This window comes from Accipiter gentilis, chromosome 16 (genome assembly GCF_929443795.1).
Source record: "Accipiter gentilis chromosome 16, bAccGen1.1, whole genome shotgun sequence".
Classification (NCBI taxonomy): Eukaryota; Metazoa; Chordata; class Aves; order Accipitriformes; family Accipitridae; genus Astur; species Astur gentilis.
Window position 1 is genome coordinate 29,767,516 of NC_064895.1, and position 13,108 is coordinate 29,780,623.

At 60.4% G+C, this 13,108-nt stretch overlaps 1 protein-coding gene across 2 annotated transcripts in view; it reads left to right on the plus strand.

The window, feature by feature from the left end:
• The first annotated feature begins 699 nt into the window (after nucleotides 1–699).
• The window catches only part of SCARA5 (scavenger receptor class A member 5), a 37,319-nt gene continuing 24,910 nt past the window's right edge, over nucleotides 700–13,108 (plus strand). The window contains exons 1-3 of one of the 2 annotated variants that reach the window (XM_049819074.1): nucleotides 700–984; nucleotides 2,259–2,377; nucleotides 6,455–6,583. In XM_049819074.1, the coding sequence (XP_049675031.1) occupies nucleotides 2,266–2,377; nucleotides 6,455–6,583 (241 nt within the window). In that variant the 5' untranslated portion in view covers nucleotides 700–984; nucleotides 2,259–2,265. The remainder of the gene's footprint in view (nucleotides 985–2,258; nucleotides 2,378–6,454; nucleotides 6,584–13,108) is intronic. The other variant, XM_049819075.1, reaches the window with a different exon arrangement.

Sequence of the window (13,108 nt, forward strand, 5' to 3'; positions counted from 1 at the left end):
CGTCGTCCCTACGGGTGGGGAACCGGACACGAGCCAGCAGTGAGCCCACCGTCCCGGTCTGCCCAGTGCTCGCCCCCTCAGAAAGGGAGCAGCGCACCCACGCGCACCCACGCGGAGGGGACAGCGGTCACCCTCCTCGTCACGCCACAGGGCCAGGCCAGTGCCCCCCGCCCCGTCAGGGTGTCGGAGGGCGCTTTGCTCTGCTCCACGACCATGGGGTAGGGACGCAGGGGAGCGGGCTACGAGCCCAAGTGGCCTGCGTTAGCCACAGGCTGCGGTGGGGAGCGGGCAGCACCCCAAAGGCAGCGAGGGACTTGCAGCAGCACCTTAAAGCCCCCTCCCCACCTTGCCCCCCCCCCCCCCAGAGGCTGACCACAGCGGGTGACCCCACGCACGGCCCACGCCGAGGCCGAGAGCAGCGGTGGTTTGGGGGTCAGCGCAGCTTAGTCCCCCCCCGGTCCTCCGTGCCTCAGTTTCCCCGTTGGGTGCAGCGTGGGGGGGGGGGGGGGACACGATACACACGGACACAAGCACCTTCCCCCTTCTCCGTGGGCTGCGATCGCTCCCGCCGGCCACGGGCTGAACTGGTCGGGAACTGGGCAGCGAAGGGAGGGCGGGGGGCGGCCCCGGAGTGGGGGGGGGGGGGGGGGGGAGCGTGGGGAGCCCGGCCCCCCTCCCGTTCCCCGCCTCCAAAAAAAACCCCTCCCGGCCGAGCCGTCCTCGCTCACAGCCTCCCGGCTCCGCGGCCGTTCCCCCCCCCGGCTCGGCGCATCCCCCCCCCCCATGGGAGGCTGGCGGGGAGCGGCGGTCCCTGCGAGCCCGTGGGGAGCTGGCGGTGAGGTCGGGGGGTCCCCTTGCTGTCCTCGCCCCCCTGCTCCGGCCACCATGGCGCAGCCCGGGGACTGAGCGAGCAGGCGGGGGCGGCGGGGGGGGGGGGAGCAAGGAGCCACGGGGAACTCGCTCACGCGTGGGTCCGCCCGGCAGGTCAGTGGCGTCGCGGTGGGGAGCGGGGACAAAGGGGACGTCGGGGGTGGGGGGGGGACGGGATGGGGTGCGGGGATGGACACCCCCCCCAGGCCATCTGCCCCACTTCCACCCGCGTGGGGTGGGCGCGGAGGGGCTGGATGTGGGGGGCGAGGTCTGATTCCACGGTGCTGCGAGACACCCCCTCCCCTCCCGGGTTACGCGGGTGATGTTTTCCCCGTGGGAGTGGGACCAGGGGCTGGGGATGCTGCTGCCGGCCAGGGAGGTCCCTGCCCAGTCTGCTCCCAGTGGGACTGGTTTTAGCTGGGGGGAGTGGGGGGGGTGGCAGGAGCTGGGGGTCCCCATGGATCGGAGCACCCGTGTGCTGACGGCGAGGGGTGGCTGGAGCTGGGGGAGTCGCAGGGGTGCAGGGGATGAGTTTGGGAGTGCTCAGCAGGTCCCACTTAGGGGGTGATTTTAACTCCTTCCACGCCAGAGCCCTGCTGGGGGCTGATTCCCACTCCTCCCCCAGATGCTGCAATGAAACATCGATGGCAGAGGGGACACAACCTCCCCAGGGCCGAGAGTATTCACTGTGGGCATGGACCTGTCCCTAGGACCAGCCCCCAAAAAAGTCCCCTGACCAGAGAGGCAATGACAGCAGGATCAGGCCCATGGGGGGAGCAGGCTTGGCTCACGGTGCTGGGGTACCCCAAACCCTAGGGGTGAAACAGGTCCTGGGGGGCTTGTATGCATAGGCTGAGCCCCCATCTCCCCAGCCCTGGGGAGGGACAGACATGCAGCACGTGCCCGGAGCGGACGCGGAGGCTGGCCATCCGCGGGGCGCGTGGTCAGGCAGAGGTGGGCGGTGGGAACCCCTCCGTGGCCAACGAGCCAGGGGTCCTGCGTCGGTGCTGAGCGTTTCACCGGGCTGCAAGGGCGCGGGCAGGACTAGCTGGTGGTGGGCCCGTGGGCCCGCTGAACTTGCCCACCAGCTTCTCCCCGCATTCGCTGAGGCGGTCTGGCTCTGGTTTGGGGCACTGCCAAACCCAGCCCGGGCCACGGGCAGGTCGAGAAGCCCCATGCTGAGACGTGGTGGTCAGCTTTGGCAAGCGAGAGCAGAGGGCTCCCTTGGCAGCAGGTCTGTGTCCCCAGCACCAGCCCGTCCCATATTGCACCGGACCATGGTGCCCGAGCTGTGCAGGGTACGGGATTAGCCAGGATTGGGCCCCTGCCACATCGGGATATACCGTAGCCACCGAGCGCCGTCTCATGTGCCTGTTCTGCTCCACCAGCAGCAGGATGGAGAACAAGGCCATGTACCTTCACACCTTCAATGAGAGGGAGAACGGCTCCATCTTCGAGGAGCCCTTCGAGGGAAGGAACCTCTCCAAACTGAACCTCTGCGAGGACGGTGAGTATGGGCTCCGCGTGCGGCTCGGTCTGGGGGGGGGGGGGGTTTGAACCTGGTATCACAAACCCGGAGAGCTTCTGGGGGAGGGACATGGGAGCTTGGATTGCTCAGGAAGAACCTCAGCAATTCGGCCCCACGCAGGCAAAGGTGTCTGACCCGAGTTAGGTGCTCAGCTCCAGGCGGTGGTCCCAGGGGACCAGAGCAGAGGAGCAATCCCTGCCCCGGGAAGGGAGGGTGCGCAGGGTGAGGGTGCCTCGGTGGAGGCAGCACCACGATGAATGTGTGTGTGTCCCAAACAGAGCAGGAAAATTCTTCTCTCCTGCTGGCACAGCCTCACTGGGAGAAACGCTCGCGAAATCCCATTGCAAGGGGGTTTCCGTGCCTCCTGTGCTGTCCCCCCCTTTCTGGTCTGACGGGGGATGACAGACCCAGGGCACCGTGAGCCTCTTGAGGTGCGCAGGATCTCATTCAGTTCTGCCACCGACCAGGGTCGTGCTTCATGGAAAGTCCCTTTGCTTCCTAAAGGTTGGGTTTGGGGTTTTTTGTTTCTTTTTCTTTTTTTTTTTTCCTTCCCCTTCTCCAAGCCTCTGGCTCTCTTGCATGTAGTCTTGTCCAGAAATGCCCTGCAGCCGGACTGGTAGCACCAGGGCCGTGCAGCAGGACACTGCGGGACCTGCTGGTATCTCCTGCACATCTTAGCTGGCCTCTGTCTGCACTGTGGACTCACTGAGCTCTTTTCCTTCACTCTTGCTGCGTGAAATACTGTCCATGTTTCACCAGATCCAGGCTCGGTCCCCGGGCAAACAGCCCCGATGAATTTTTCCCGAGGCCTTTGCAGGCAGAGCTGGGTGCTCAAGCAGAGACGTGAGGTCCCTTTGCTGACAGCTTTGCCTGGAGACCTGCGGGGCTGCTGGGGAAACTGGTCTTGTTCTGAGCGGGCTTCCCAGCGCTGCTGTCCCCCACCACAAGCATGGGATCGGGGTGAGGGGGGACTCGCTTTCCTGGTTTTAGGCACGTGGGACTTCCCCAGGATGTGATGGAGACCCCGGGGTGCTTCCAGAGGGCAGCCCGTGTCCCAGGCTGGGCTGCATCCAGGCACCGAGTGAGCCGGGAACACCCAGCTCCGGACAAATTGCTTCTGGATGCTTGCAAGGTGCAAGTGGCTCGTGATGGTTATTGCAAGAGATGTGGCATTGCTGTGTGGGTGTCTTCTCCTGCCCTCCAGCCCCTGGGGTAGGGACAGCTTTGAATCCAGAGGGTGGAGTTCCCATTCGGGTGAAGCCTGAGCCTTGATGCCGTTCCCCCAACTCGGCGTCACCCTGCGAGGGTCCCCCTGCTCTCAGCAGTGTGCCTGCTCCTGCCTCTGCCCTCCCTCCTGCTGTTGGCTTGTAAAGTCTAACGCCCGCGGCACCTTCCTGCAGCAGAGAGAGGGGCAGATCCTGCCCAGGGGCTGTCCCCGTGCTCTGCCACTCTGCCGACATGGGCAGAGAGGGTGGTGGAGCCCGGAGGGAGCGATGCTGGAAGAGATGGGAGGGAAGAGTTGGTGTCCTCCACCACTGAGGCCACCATTCCCAGCAGAGACCTTGCCGCGGTGTGAGGTTCAAGGCATCTCCCTGGCTTTGGTGTTTTTGTGGCAGGTTGTCCCGGATCTCTCGGGGCAAATCTGCTCATCCACAGCTCCCCCCCCCGACGCAGAGCTGGCCCTCCAAGGAAGCCCGTTCCCGCGGGAGAGGTTGCTGGAGCAGCGCTTGTGGGGCTGCGTCTGGTCTTGCAGCTGCAGAGGACAGGGTCCAGGACAACCCCGAGAGCTTCCTCATGAGGATGGGACCACTTGAGTGGGCTCCTGGGCTCACGGAAAATGCTCGGCTTGGGGCTGAGGACCAGTGCAGCAGCCTGCTGCTTGCCACGACCCCCGGGACAGCAGCCGCGGACCCCCCCCAGGGCTTGGGGGATGACAAGTCCCGGCTCCTTCCAGCCTCCCACTTTCTGCTCCCCCACTGACCGGGTGGGCCACAGCTCCAGCTCCCCGGGGCATGGGCAGGGGGAAGAAATATTTGCTTTTCCCCTTGGTTACTGGCCGGAGCCCGCCCGTGGGCTCCTCGGAGCGGGCTGTTGTGAAAACGCTGCTTACGCAGCTGCGGTCCCTCCTGCTCTTCCGAGAGCAGCAAAGAGGAGTGGGTGGTTCGGGGCCCGGGGCCAGCTCCTCCCGGAGTCTCCCAGGACCTGATATAAGTGTTAATGTCAGAAAAATATTGCAGCTTTCCTCATTCTGAAGCCCTCGGCTCCATCTGTTTGGCCGGTGACAGCAAATGGGAACCGCGTGCGGGTAATGAATTGCAGATGGAGGGGTCCCGCCGGAGAGGCACCGCCTTTCGCACCTGAGCCGGGGGGCCTCGAGCACCCCACGTCCCCGCGGGATCCCCTCTGGGTGTCAGTGAGCCTGACCTCAGCACTTTATCATTTTGGAGCCCCAAAATGGGGCCGAGTTAAGCGATACACCCAGCGTAACCCTTTGCTGGCTGGAGGCTTTTGCAAACCTCCCCGTCCTCCAGTGGGACGGACGCACGGACCCTCGGCTGGGGCAGGGCAAGGGTGCAGTGGGGAAGGGTCCCTGCCAGGCTAGGGACCCCCCCGGCCCCTTGTACCTCCTTTCCATCTCTGGCATCCCAAGGGCCAGCTTGGTCCCACAGGGAGCCGAGGGGTGGGATGGGGTGAGGTCCGAAGCCCAGCAGGGATGGTCCCGGCTGGCGGTGGGCATTGCTCATGGCCGTGGATGAGGGGGGTCTCCTCCCCAGGAGGTTTGGCTTCGGGGCTGTGGTGCTTCACCCTTTCTGCTGGGTTGATGCAGGCTCTGGATCGGTGCTACGCTGTGCCTCGGGGCTTAGAGGGCAGCAAGCAATGGGGTGCAGCCACCCAAAAGTCAAGGGGGTGGGAGTTTGGGACTCTTCCTCCACCTTCTGGCGGTGCCTTCTTGGAGACGTCTCAGGTCTGGCAAGGGGCAAAACGAGGCAGCGCTTGTTGTCCTGGCATGAAGTTGCCGGTTCTCAGCTGCTCTCAGAAACCTTGTGTTTCTACAGGGGTCCAACACAAAAATGCTGGCACCCAGCGCCCTGCACCCCATCCCAGCAGCACGGGGTCACCCAGAGAGCCAAGGTGCCGGGCTGAAGCATCACTGCAGCCTTGGGGCTGGGGGCAGAGGGATGCGGGGTCTGTATCCAGATCAGGCTCCGGCTCCCACCTAAGACCACAACCTGCCCCAGATTTCAACGTGAGCTCAAGCTTTGAACATGTGCAAAGCCCAAAACCAGATGACTTTTCCCTGCCGCTGGCTTCATGGCACAGGAGGCTTTCCTCGTCTTTCCTTGCATTTTCCTCCTGGCTACTTGATTCATAAAACCCCGCTTCCTTCGCACACGGCTCTTGCTGCTCAGGGCTTGTGGCAGCATCGAAGAGGAGCTAGATTGCAGTTAGTGCAGGGGTGGGCAAGCAGAGACCGGCAGGGATGTCAGGATCCAGGCATCTTGGAATCTTAGAATGGTTTGGTTGGAAGGGACCTCTAAAGATCATCTGGTTCCAACCCCCCTGCCATGAGCAGGGACATCCAATCTTTGGATTAGATTGTAAGGAAGAAGCTCTTCCCTGTGAGGGTGGTGAGGCACTGGCACAGGTTGCCCAGAGAGGCTGTGGCTGCCCCATCCCTGGAAGTGTCCAAGGCCAGGTTGGATGGGGCTTTGCGCAACCCGGTCTAGTGGAAGGTGTCCCTGCCCGTGGCAGGAGGTTGGAACCAGATGATCTCTAAGGTCCCTTCCAACCCAAACCATTCTGTGATTCTGTCATCTTCGACCAGACCAGGTTGCTCAGAGCCCCGTCCGACCTGACCCTGAATGGTTCCAGGGATGGGGCAGCGACCACCTCTCTGGGCAACCTGGGCGGATCAACAGTGGGGCATGCAGAGCTGTGCCTGCACCTGCAAGGCATTGCCAAAATTATATTTGCAATATTTTCTCCCGCTGGGAGATGGAGCCCAGACAGACTGGGTGCATGATGCTCTCCCTGACACCCTGCCCTGTCCCCCAGGTCCCAGGCGGAGGATGAAGGCAGCAGGACGCTGCAGCCGGCTGGGCTCCTTGGCAGCACTGAAGTACGCCGTGGTGGGACTCTACCTCCTCGTCTTCCTCATCCTCGTCGGAGTATTCATCCTCGCAGGTAAGGGCTGAGCCTGGGTCCTCCCTGTGGGGTGCAGCGGTACACCAGGGTGATGCTCCCCTGCGCAGAAGCTTGGTGCAATGTGAACTGGGTCTGGCCATGAGCTTGGGACCACGATTCTGCTGCCTCTGTGGTGGCATTCAGGAGGGTTTCCATGCCATTCAGGGGAGGAAAATACGGGATCCAGCAGAAGTGGGGCGAGGAGCTGATGCCTGCCTGAAAGCGATGGCTGCAAACCAAGGCAGGCATCGCCTCTGTGCTGCACTTTCAGCTCCTTGGGGAAAATGACATGAGCCCGTGCCGCTCCATACTGCACATCTGGAGCGGTTTTGATTTAAACTTTGAGGCTGGAGTTGCTGCAGGGTCCAAACATCACGTGCTGGGGATGGTGAGGCTCAGGAGGTGCTCAGGAACCCCGTGTTCAGGGCTGGAATTGTTCCCATCGCTAGGTCACGGCTCCTGGGTTTGCACCAATCCCCCCCCCATTTTGCTTGGGGTAAGAATAAGCCCGAGCTCCATCAGCGATGGAGATGCAGGCAGCTCACAGGCAGGGCGTTATTCTTGCACAGCACGTGCCGGCAAGGCTCCTGCCTCCCCTCTCCAGCTTTTTGGTGAGCGCAGGGATGGGAAAGCTGCTCGCAGATGCCTGTAATTGCTCCCAGCCTCAGCTCATCCCTGCGTACGCATCCCATGTGGTCCACATCGCCGCCGGCTTGTTTTCCCTGTCGCCGTGCTGGAAGCAGTTTGTGAAGATGCCTGCTTTAACCCATGGTCCCAGTACCATCCCCCTTGCACCCGTACCACCCCCGTGTGGGGCTCGGATGGGTGGGGGGGCTTGGATGGGTGCCGCAGCGGGCGTGGGTGGGAAATGCCAGCGCCAAGGACCGGTTCCTTGCTTCCCACCCACCTCCTTCCCAGCTTTAACCCCAGCATCCATGGGGGGGGACGGGGGGGGGACATATGCCCCCCCCCCCCCCCTTTCCAGCCCCAAATCTCCACTAGCTGCTGGGCAGGGCTGAGCGCTGCCCCCGCATCATCCCTTTGGGATGATTTTCTGTGCCTTGCCTGTTGCAGGCAGCTGGGGGGGTGACGGATTTCAAGTTTAACTCCAGCTGCGGTAATGCCAGCGCCATGAAGGCAGCCTGTGTCTTTTGCAAAGGGTGGATTTAGTTGTGTTTTTTTTTTTTCCTGGGCTAGGGAAGCGACAGAGAAGGTTTTGCTGGAATTTTGAAGCCTCTCCCACTTATTTCTTGCATTACATTGTTTTAATGTTATTTTTGGCCTGTGAAACCCTGAGCGAGGGATGCCATGAATTGTGCAAAAAGCTCAGGACAGGCGCTCTTGTCCTGGGCTGAGCTACAGCTGCTCACCCAAAAGCAGCTCCAGCAACAACAATAACATTATGGCATCGGCTGACAGCAGGGAGAGCTGGAGGCTCACGGTCATGGGCATCTTCAAAGCCCCATCTCCTGGAGTCCCGTGACTGGCAGGATTTCAGCTTTCGGTAAGACCCCAGTAAAACCACCTTACCCCCCGGGTTGTGGACCGCAATCTTGGAGAAGAAAAGCAAAATGAAGAGAAAAATCATCTCTTTTGTTATTGCTTTCTGCATGTCTGGAACTTTAAGCCAAGCCTCTGGCTTTGGATGTAGCTGACTCACAAGGTCTGGAGCCGGCTGTGCCGACCGCGGGTGCCCGGAGCGGTCTTATCACATCAAGGAGAACCACAGGCATGGGGTGGTCTTGCAACAGGGTGAGGAGACCACATCCAGCAGGGAGCCACATGTAGGCCAGGGAGACAACCCTGACGGTCCTCAGCTTCAGGTGTCTGTGGCTGAAACCTCAACGTTGGAGCTGATGGTTCCTTGGAGGACCAGGACTGGATATTCATGGGCACCCTTAATGGTGGAGGGCTTGGTTTTCCCATGGAAAATCCCACTTTGTGCTACTGGAGACCAGACACCAGCTTGCCAGAGCTGAGACCTTCTGCCCAGCATCCCTTGGCTCCTATCAGAGGGGAAGGTGCACAGAAAGATACAGCATTTAGAGAAGTAGAGTTGCTCTCATCTGCTCCTTGAGCTGGGAAGAGCTGGCCACGACGCTGTAAGAGGAACATCACCATTTGTTGTTCCACCCTGTCCATCCCTGTCCTCCCAGAGCCGCGGTGAGGACCCTGCTCAGAGCAGGTCCCACCTGAAGCAGAAACTATCCCACACAGGGCAAATGAGCATAGGGTGTCCAGCTTGTCTCCAGACCTCATGCTTTTTGGAGAGGGATGGGCTGTGATACCCCGGCTGCTCCCCAAAAAGCAACTCTCACCATGCTGTCTTGGGGAAGGGTGATGGGGAAGCTGCGCCCCTGGTCCATGCCCTCCACTGCCAGCATCCCTTCACCCCAGGGCCAGCAACACAGAGCAGGGGTGTTCCGCCTCCCTTGCTCCGCTGCTTCCCATCCTGCCCACGGGAAAGGAGGGAAATTCCCAAAAGCCTCCTTGGAAAGCGTGTATGTGTGCAAACAGGCACAGAAACGTGCATGTGTGTGCAAATACACACTTGCACACCCCACGGTGTTTCCCAGCAGGGCTGGGGCATTGCATGGGAAACCAGCCCCTGGAGATAAGTCCCCGAATCCATGCTGGTGTTCCCGAGAGGTGAACCTGGTGGATTTGGCAAGGCAGCTCCCCCAGGCATCATTTTGAAGCCGGCTTGGGCAGGTGTCCTGTGACTCGCAAGACACGCCGTGAAAAGGGATCGAAAATGAGTAAACTGCCAAAAATACCCTGAACCACCTCGGAGCTGCGGAAACAGGATGTTTTCAGCAACAGAGCCGGGGTGGTTTCAACCCAGCCTGCTTTTAATATCCTCTCTCGCAAGCCTGGCAGCAGTTTTCTGGCTCCTGGGGACGCACACTCCCTTTCTCCCTGTCCCTGACCTCTCCTCATCCACTAAAAAGGCACCTAGCCCAAGGTTAGAACTCCAGTCTTGGCTTTTTTGCAAGGTCTGGGTTAAATCCCAGCCGCCTGCATGCACAGACTTGCACTTTGGTGTTTGAACCCAAATCCCCACCTGGCCCCATGCCCAGGCACCCCAGGCACCCAGCCCTGAGCTGCTCCAGCAGCAGCGGGAGGTCAGGCAGGGCTCGTTAGGATGCGGCTAATGACCCAAGCGATTTCGTGTGAACCGTGCATACAGATGGGCATCTGACTTGCACCCCATCTCTGTGCTCATATGGAGAGTGGCCACACTTCCATGCTTGGCACCCCTGGATGCCTGGCAGAAGCATCCAAGGAAACAAGCACCCTCCGTTTCAAGAGCTGTAGCCCCAAAACTCATGTTCCAAGGATGCCAGCGGAGATGAGAGCAACAGCCCCAGCCCCATGGTGGGAGCGCTCCCCGGTCAGCTCCAGCGCAAACTCCTCCTGCTCCCTATGAGCTGGCTCCAAAGCGGGTCTGAGCCTGCAGCCGGCATCTCCCTGGGGACACGAAGCAAACCTGAGCCACCGAAAAGCTGCCGGCAGCGGGGCCCTGTGGCCCTCTGCCTGGGCTAATAAGCCCTGAAACTCATGCTGGAGCCAAGTGCTGGCTGCTCCCCACTGTCCCCCTCTCCCCATCCTTCCCCAAATCCTTCTCCTGTAGCTGTTTTCCCAGCCCAGGGCTTGGTTTCCACCCTTTCCAAAATGCTGGAGGAGGAGGAGGAGATGCTCTCGTGCAGGGCTGAGGCCGTAGGATGTTGGGCTCATATTTGGGCTGGAGGTTTGGGATGCCCAGACTCGCTGCCGTTGCGCATCCAGTTGCGTGTTGAACCTCGTGCTCAGCATCTGGCCGACTGTCCCATAGAAATAAAAGCCAGGGGAGCCAGTGGCAATGCCCTGGGGCTCACAGCTGGGTCCAAATCGTCAGCAGCACTTCCAGCTTGGAGACCAAACTGAGGTGTCCTGCGAGACTTTGCGTGCAGCCTCTTGGTTTTCGGCAGCCGGGTAACGCTGCAAAACTTGGATTGCCAAGGATGGTGAAAACATCTGTATTCAACGTGCACGCATCTGCTTTGCAGCATCACCTCGGCTATACGTGAGCCTAAAAGGGGGAAGGCGGATTTTGGGTGCGTGCAAGGGTGCAGGTGCCTGTATGTGCTCGTGGTGCACGGTTGCCCCCGGGAGCGGGTCCGGGCGGCAGTGAGGGTGTGCAGTGCAGCGGTGTGCATGCACGGCTGTGCGTGTGCGTGCTCGTCCCCTCTGCAAGGCTCCTCTGGGACGAGTCACATGAAAATTATTAGCAGGAGCGCGAGGGCATGGGTCACATTCTTCATTAGCCCCAGTGAAGCGGTGGTTTCCATCGAGGCCGGATTACCTCTGGCAGAGCCGATGGCGTGCAGGCACGAAATGCTCCCCTGGAGCAAGCTGGTCCCCATCGTGCAAAAATGTGTGTGAGCGTGACTCTGTGTGTGTGTGTGTGTGTGTGTGTGTGCAGCTCAGGGTGCATCTGCACGGGTTGCAATGCAGGTGTGCAGAAAGGGCAGGTGCATGCATGCACATTTGCATTGTGCTGTGTGCATATAGGTATGCATTTATAGAAATATATGTATATTTAGTAACCTCAAGGCATTTCTCACCTTGTACCTTTCCAGCCTTCCTGCAGCAAGCTGTTCCATGGCTTACCCACATGAAACCGCCTCCTTCTGTCTCTCTAGGGCTCTACTGTGCCACTTTCGTTCGATGCCCGTTAGCTTTTTAGCATCTTTCACACCCACGTGCATGCCCACGAGCAGATGTGCAAGGCATGACCTTGCACAGGGCTGGTGCTGCTCGATTCAGCAGCGGCAGAATGACCTGGAAAGGATTTTGGGGTAGGACTGTGGAATTCTTGCAGACCTTTTCTCCTTGAAACACCAGTGGGGACAGCAGCCAGGACGACAGCGTGTCCCCAGAGCGCAAGAGCAGGAGGGAGAAGCTGCTCGCGGAGCCTTTTGAGGACCGTTAGCTCCCCCCCAGTGCTGCCAGGCAGTATTTGGGGCTCCATGGCAGGGAACATGTCAGTGCTGGGTGCATGTGTGTGTACCTGTGTGTGTGTTTCTGTGTGCTGTGTGCATGCATGCGTGCAGCGTGCATTTGCGTGCACACTGTGTGCACGCATACGTGTGCGTGCATTTGTGTGTGCATGCATGCATGTGCATTTGCATGTCTGCACTGGGTGCATTCATGGGTGTGCGCACTGGGTGCATGCCTGTATGTGAGCATGCGTGTGCCTTGTGCCTGCACATGTGCTGCGTGCATGCGTGTTTGTGTGTCCTGTGCGCGCGCGTTGTGTGTACATGTCTGTGCTGTGCCCAGGCATGCATGTACTCGTGTGCTTAAGTATCTGCGCTGTGCCCATGCCTGCGTGCGTGTGTGAGCATGTGTGTGCGCTCGTGAGCTCTGTGCATGCCTCTGTGTGTGTACTCCAGGCTCCTAGCAACCCTAACGCTCCCCAGCACTCGATTTCATGCGAAGAACAGAAACCGAGGAGGGTGTTATGGGCCCACAACACCCACGTTCTGCTCTTCTGGCTCAGCCCTGTGCCTGCAGCCCTGGCCCACAGCTTTGCCTGCTGAGTGCTGCGATGTCCGTGCCTCTGCCTTGCAGCAGGATTAGTCCATCCTACCAACCCAGCAAGTGGAAAGTGGGAGGCAGAAGATTTGGGAGGCAGGAGAGCCTCTGGCACACATGCACGTGCATGCGCAGAGCAGCCCAAGACTGGAGGTGTTGCTGCTTGGAAGCTTCCCGGCGTGGTTTTGGCTGCAGGATGCTCTGGAGCAGCCTCAGTTGCTGCTCTCGGGTTGGCGGCTGCAGTGCCAGAGCTGGGCAGAGGAGAGCCACAGGGATCCCAGCTGGTTTTTGGAAGTGATTGATGGGAATTTGGAGAACTCCGCAGGCTTTGCAGCTAACCGCAGGTGCAACGGAGAGAAGCCTGCCCAACCTTCCCAGCCCTCGGCCACCGCAGGACCTGGGATTTGGGTTATTTCCCCTTGCGCTGGCTACACAGCGTTGCTTTCCCCCTTGGTTTCGTTGCAAGGAAGCCGTGGGTTGTCTCTGCACCCATCATGGGCACCCTGAGTCGAGAAACGCTTGACGCAACAGCTTTGGTCACCCACGCAGAAGGCAGCAGCACCCACCCCTTTGCCAGCCCTGTGGTGATTTTTCCCAAGGTCTTTCCTTGCCGGTTGTCCCCTCTCAGGGTGGCCTTGGGGATGTCGCTTGGTTGTCTTTCCAGTTGTGAACCCCCACGGGCAAAGACAGTGCCCGCTGGGCGGCTGGCACGGTAGGGATGGGCGATAACCGGTGACGTCGAGACATCCCCCCTGCAGTGACGCGGGTGACAAGCAGGGATGTGCAGGGGGGACCAAAAAGCGTCCCCATACCCCAGGAGGAGAACGCCGAGCTTCCAGGCTGGGGAACTGGGACGGTCCAGCAGCGGGATTAGTTAACGGGGGCTAATTAATGGGGGAAAGATGCCTTTAGTGTCTGGAAGATGCTCAGCTCCTCCGTTATGGC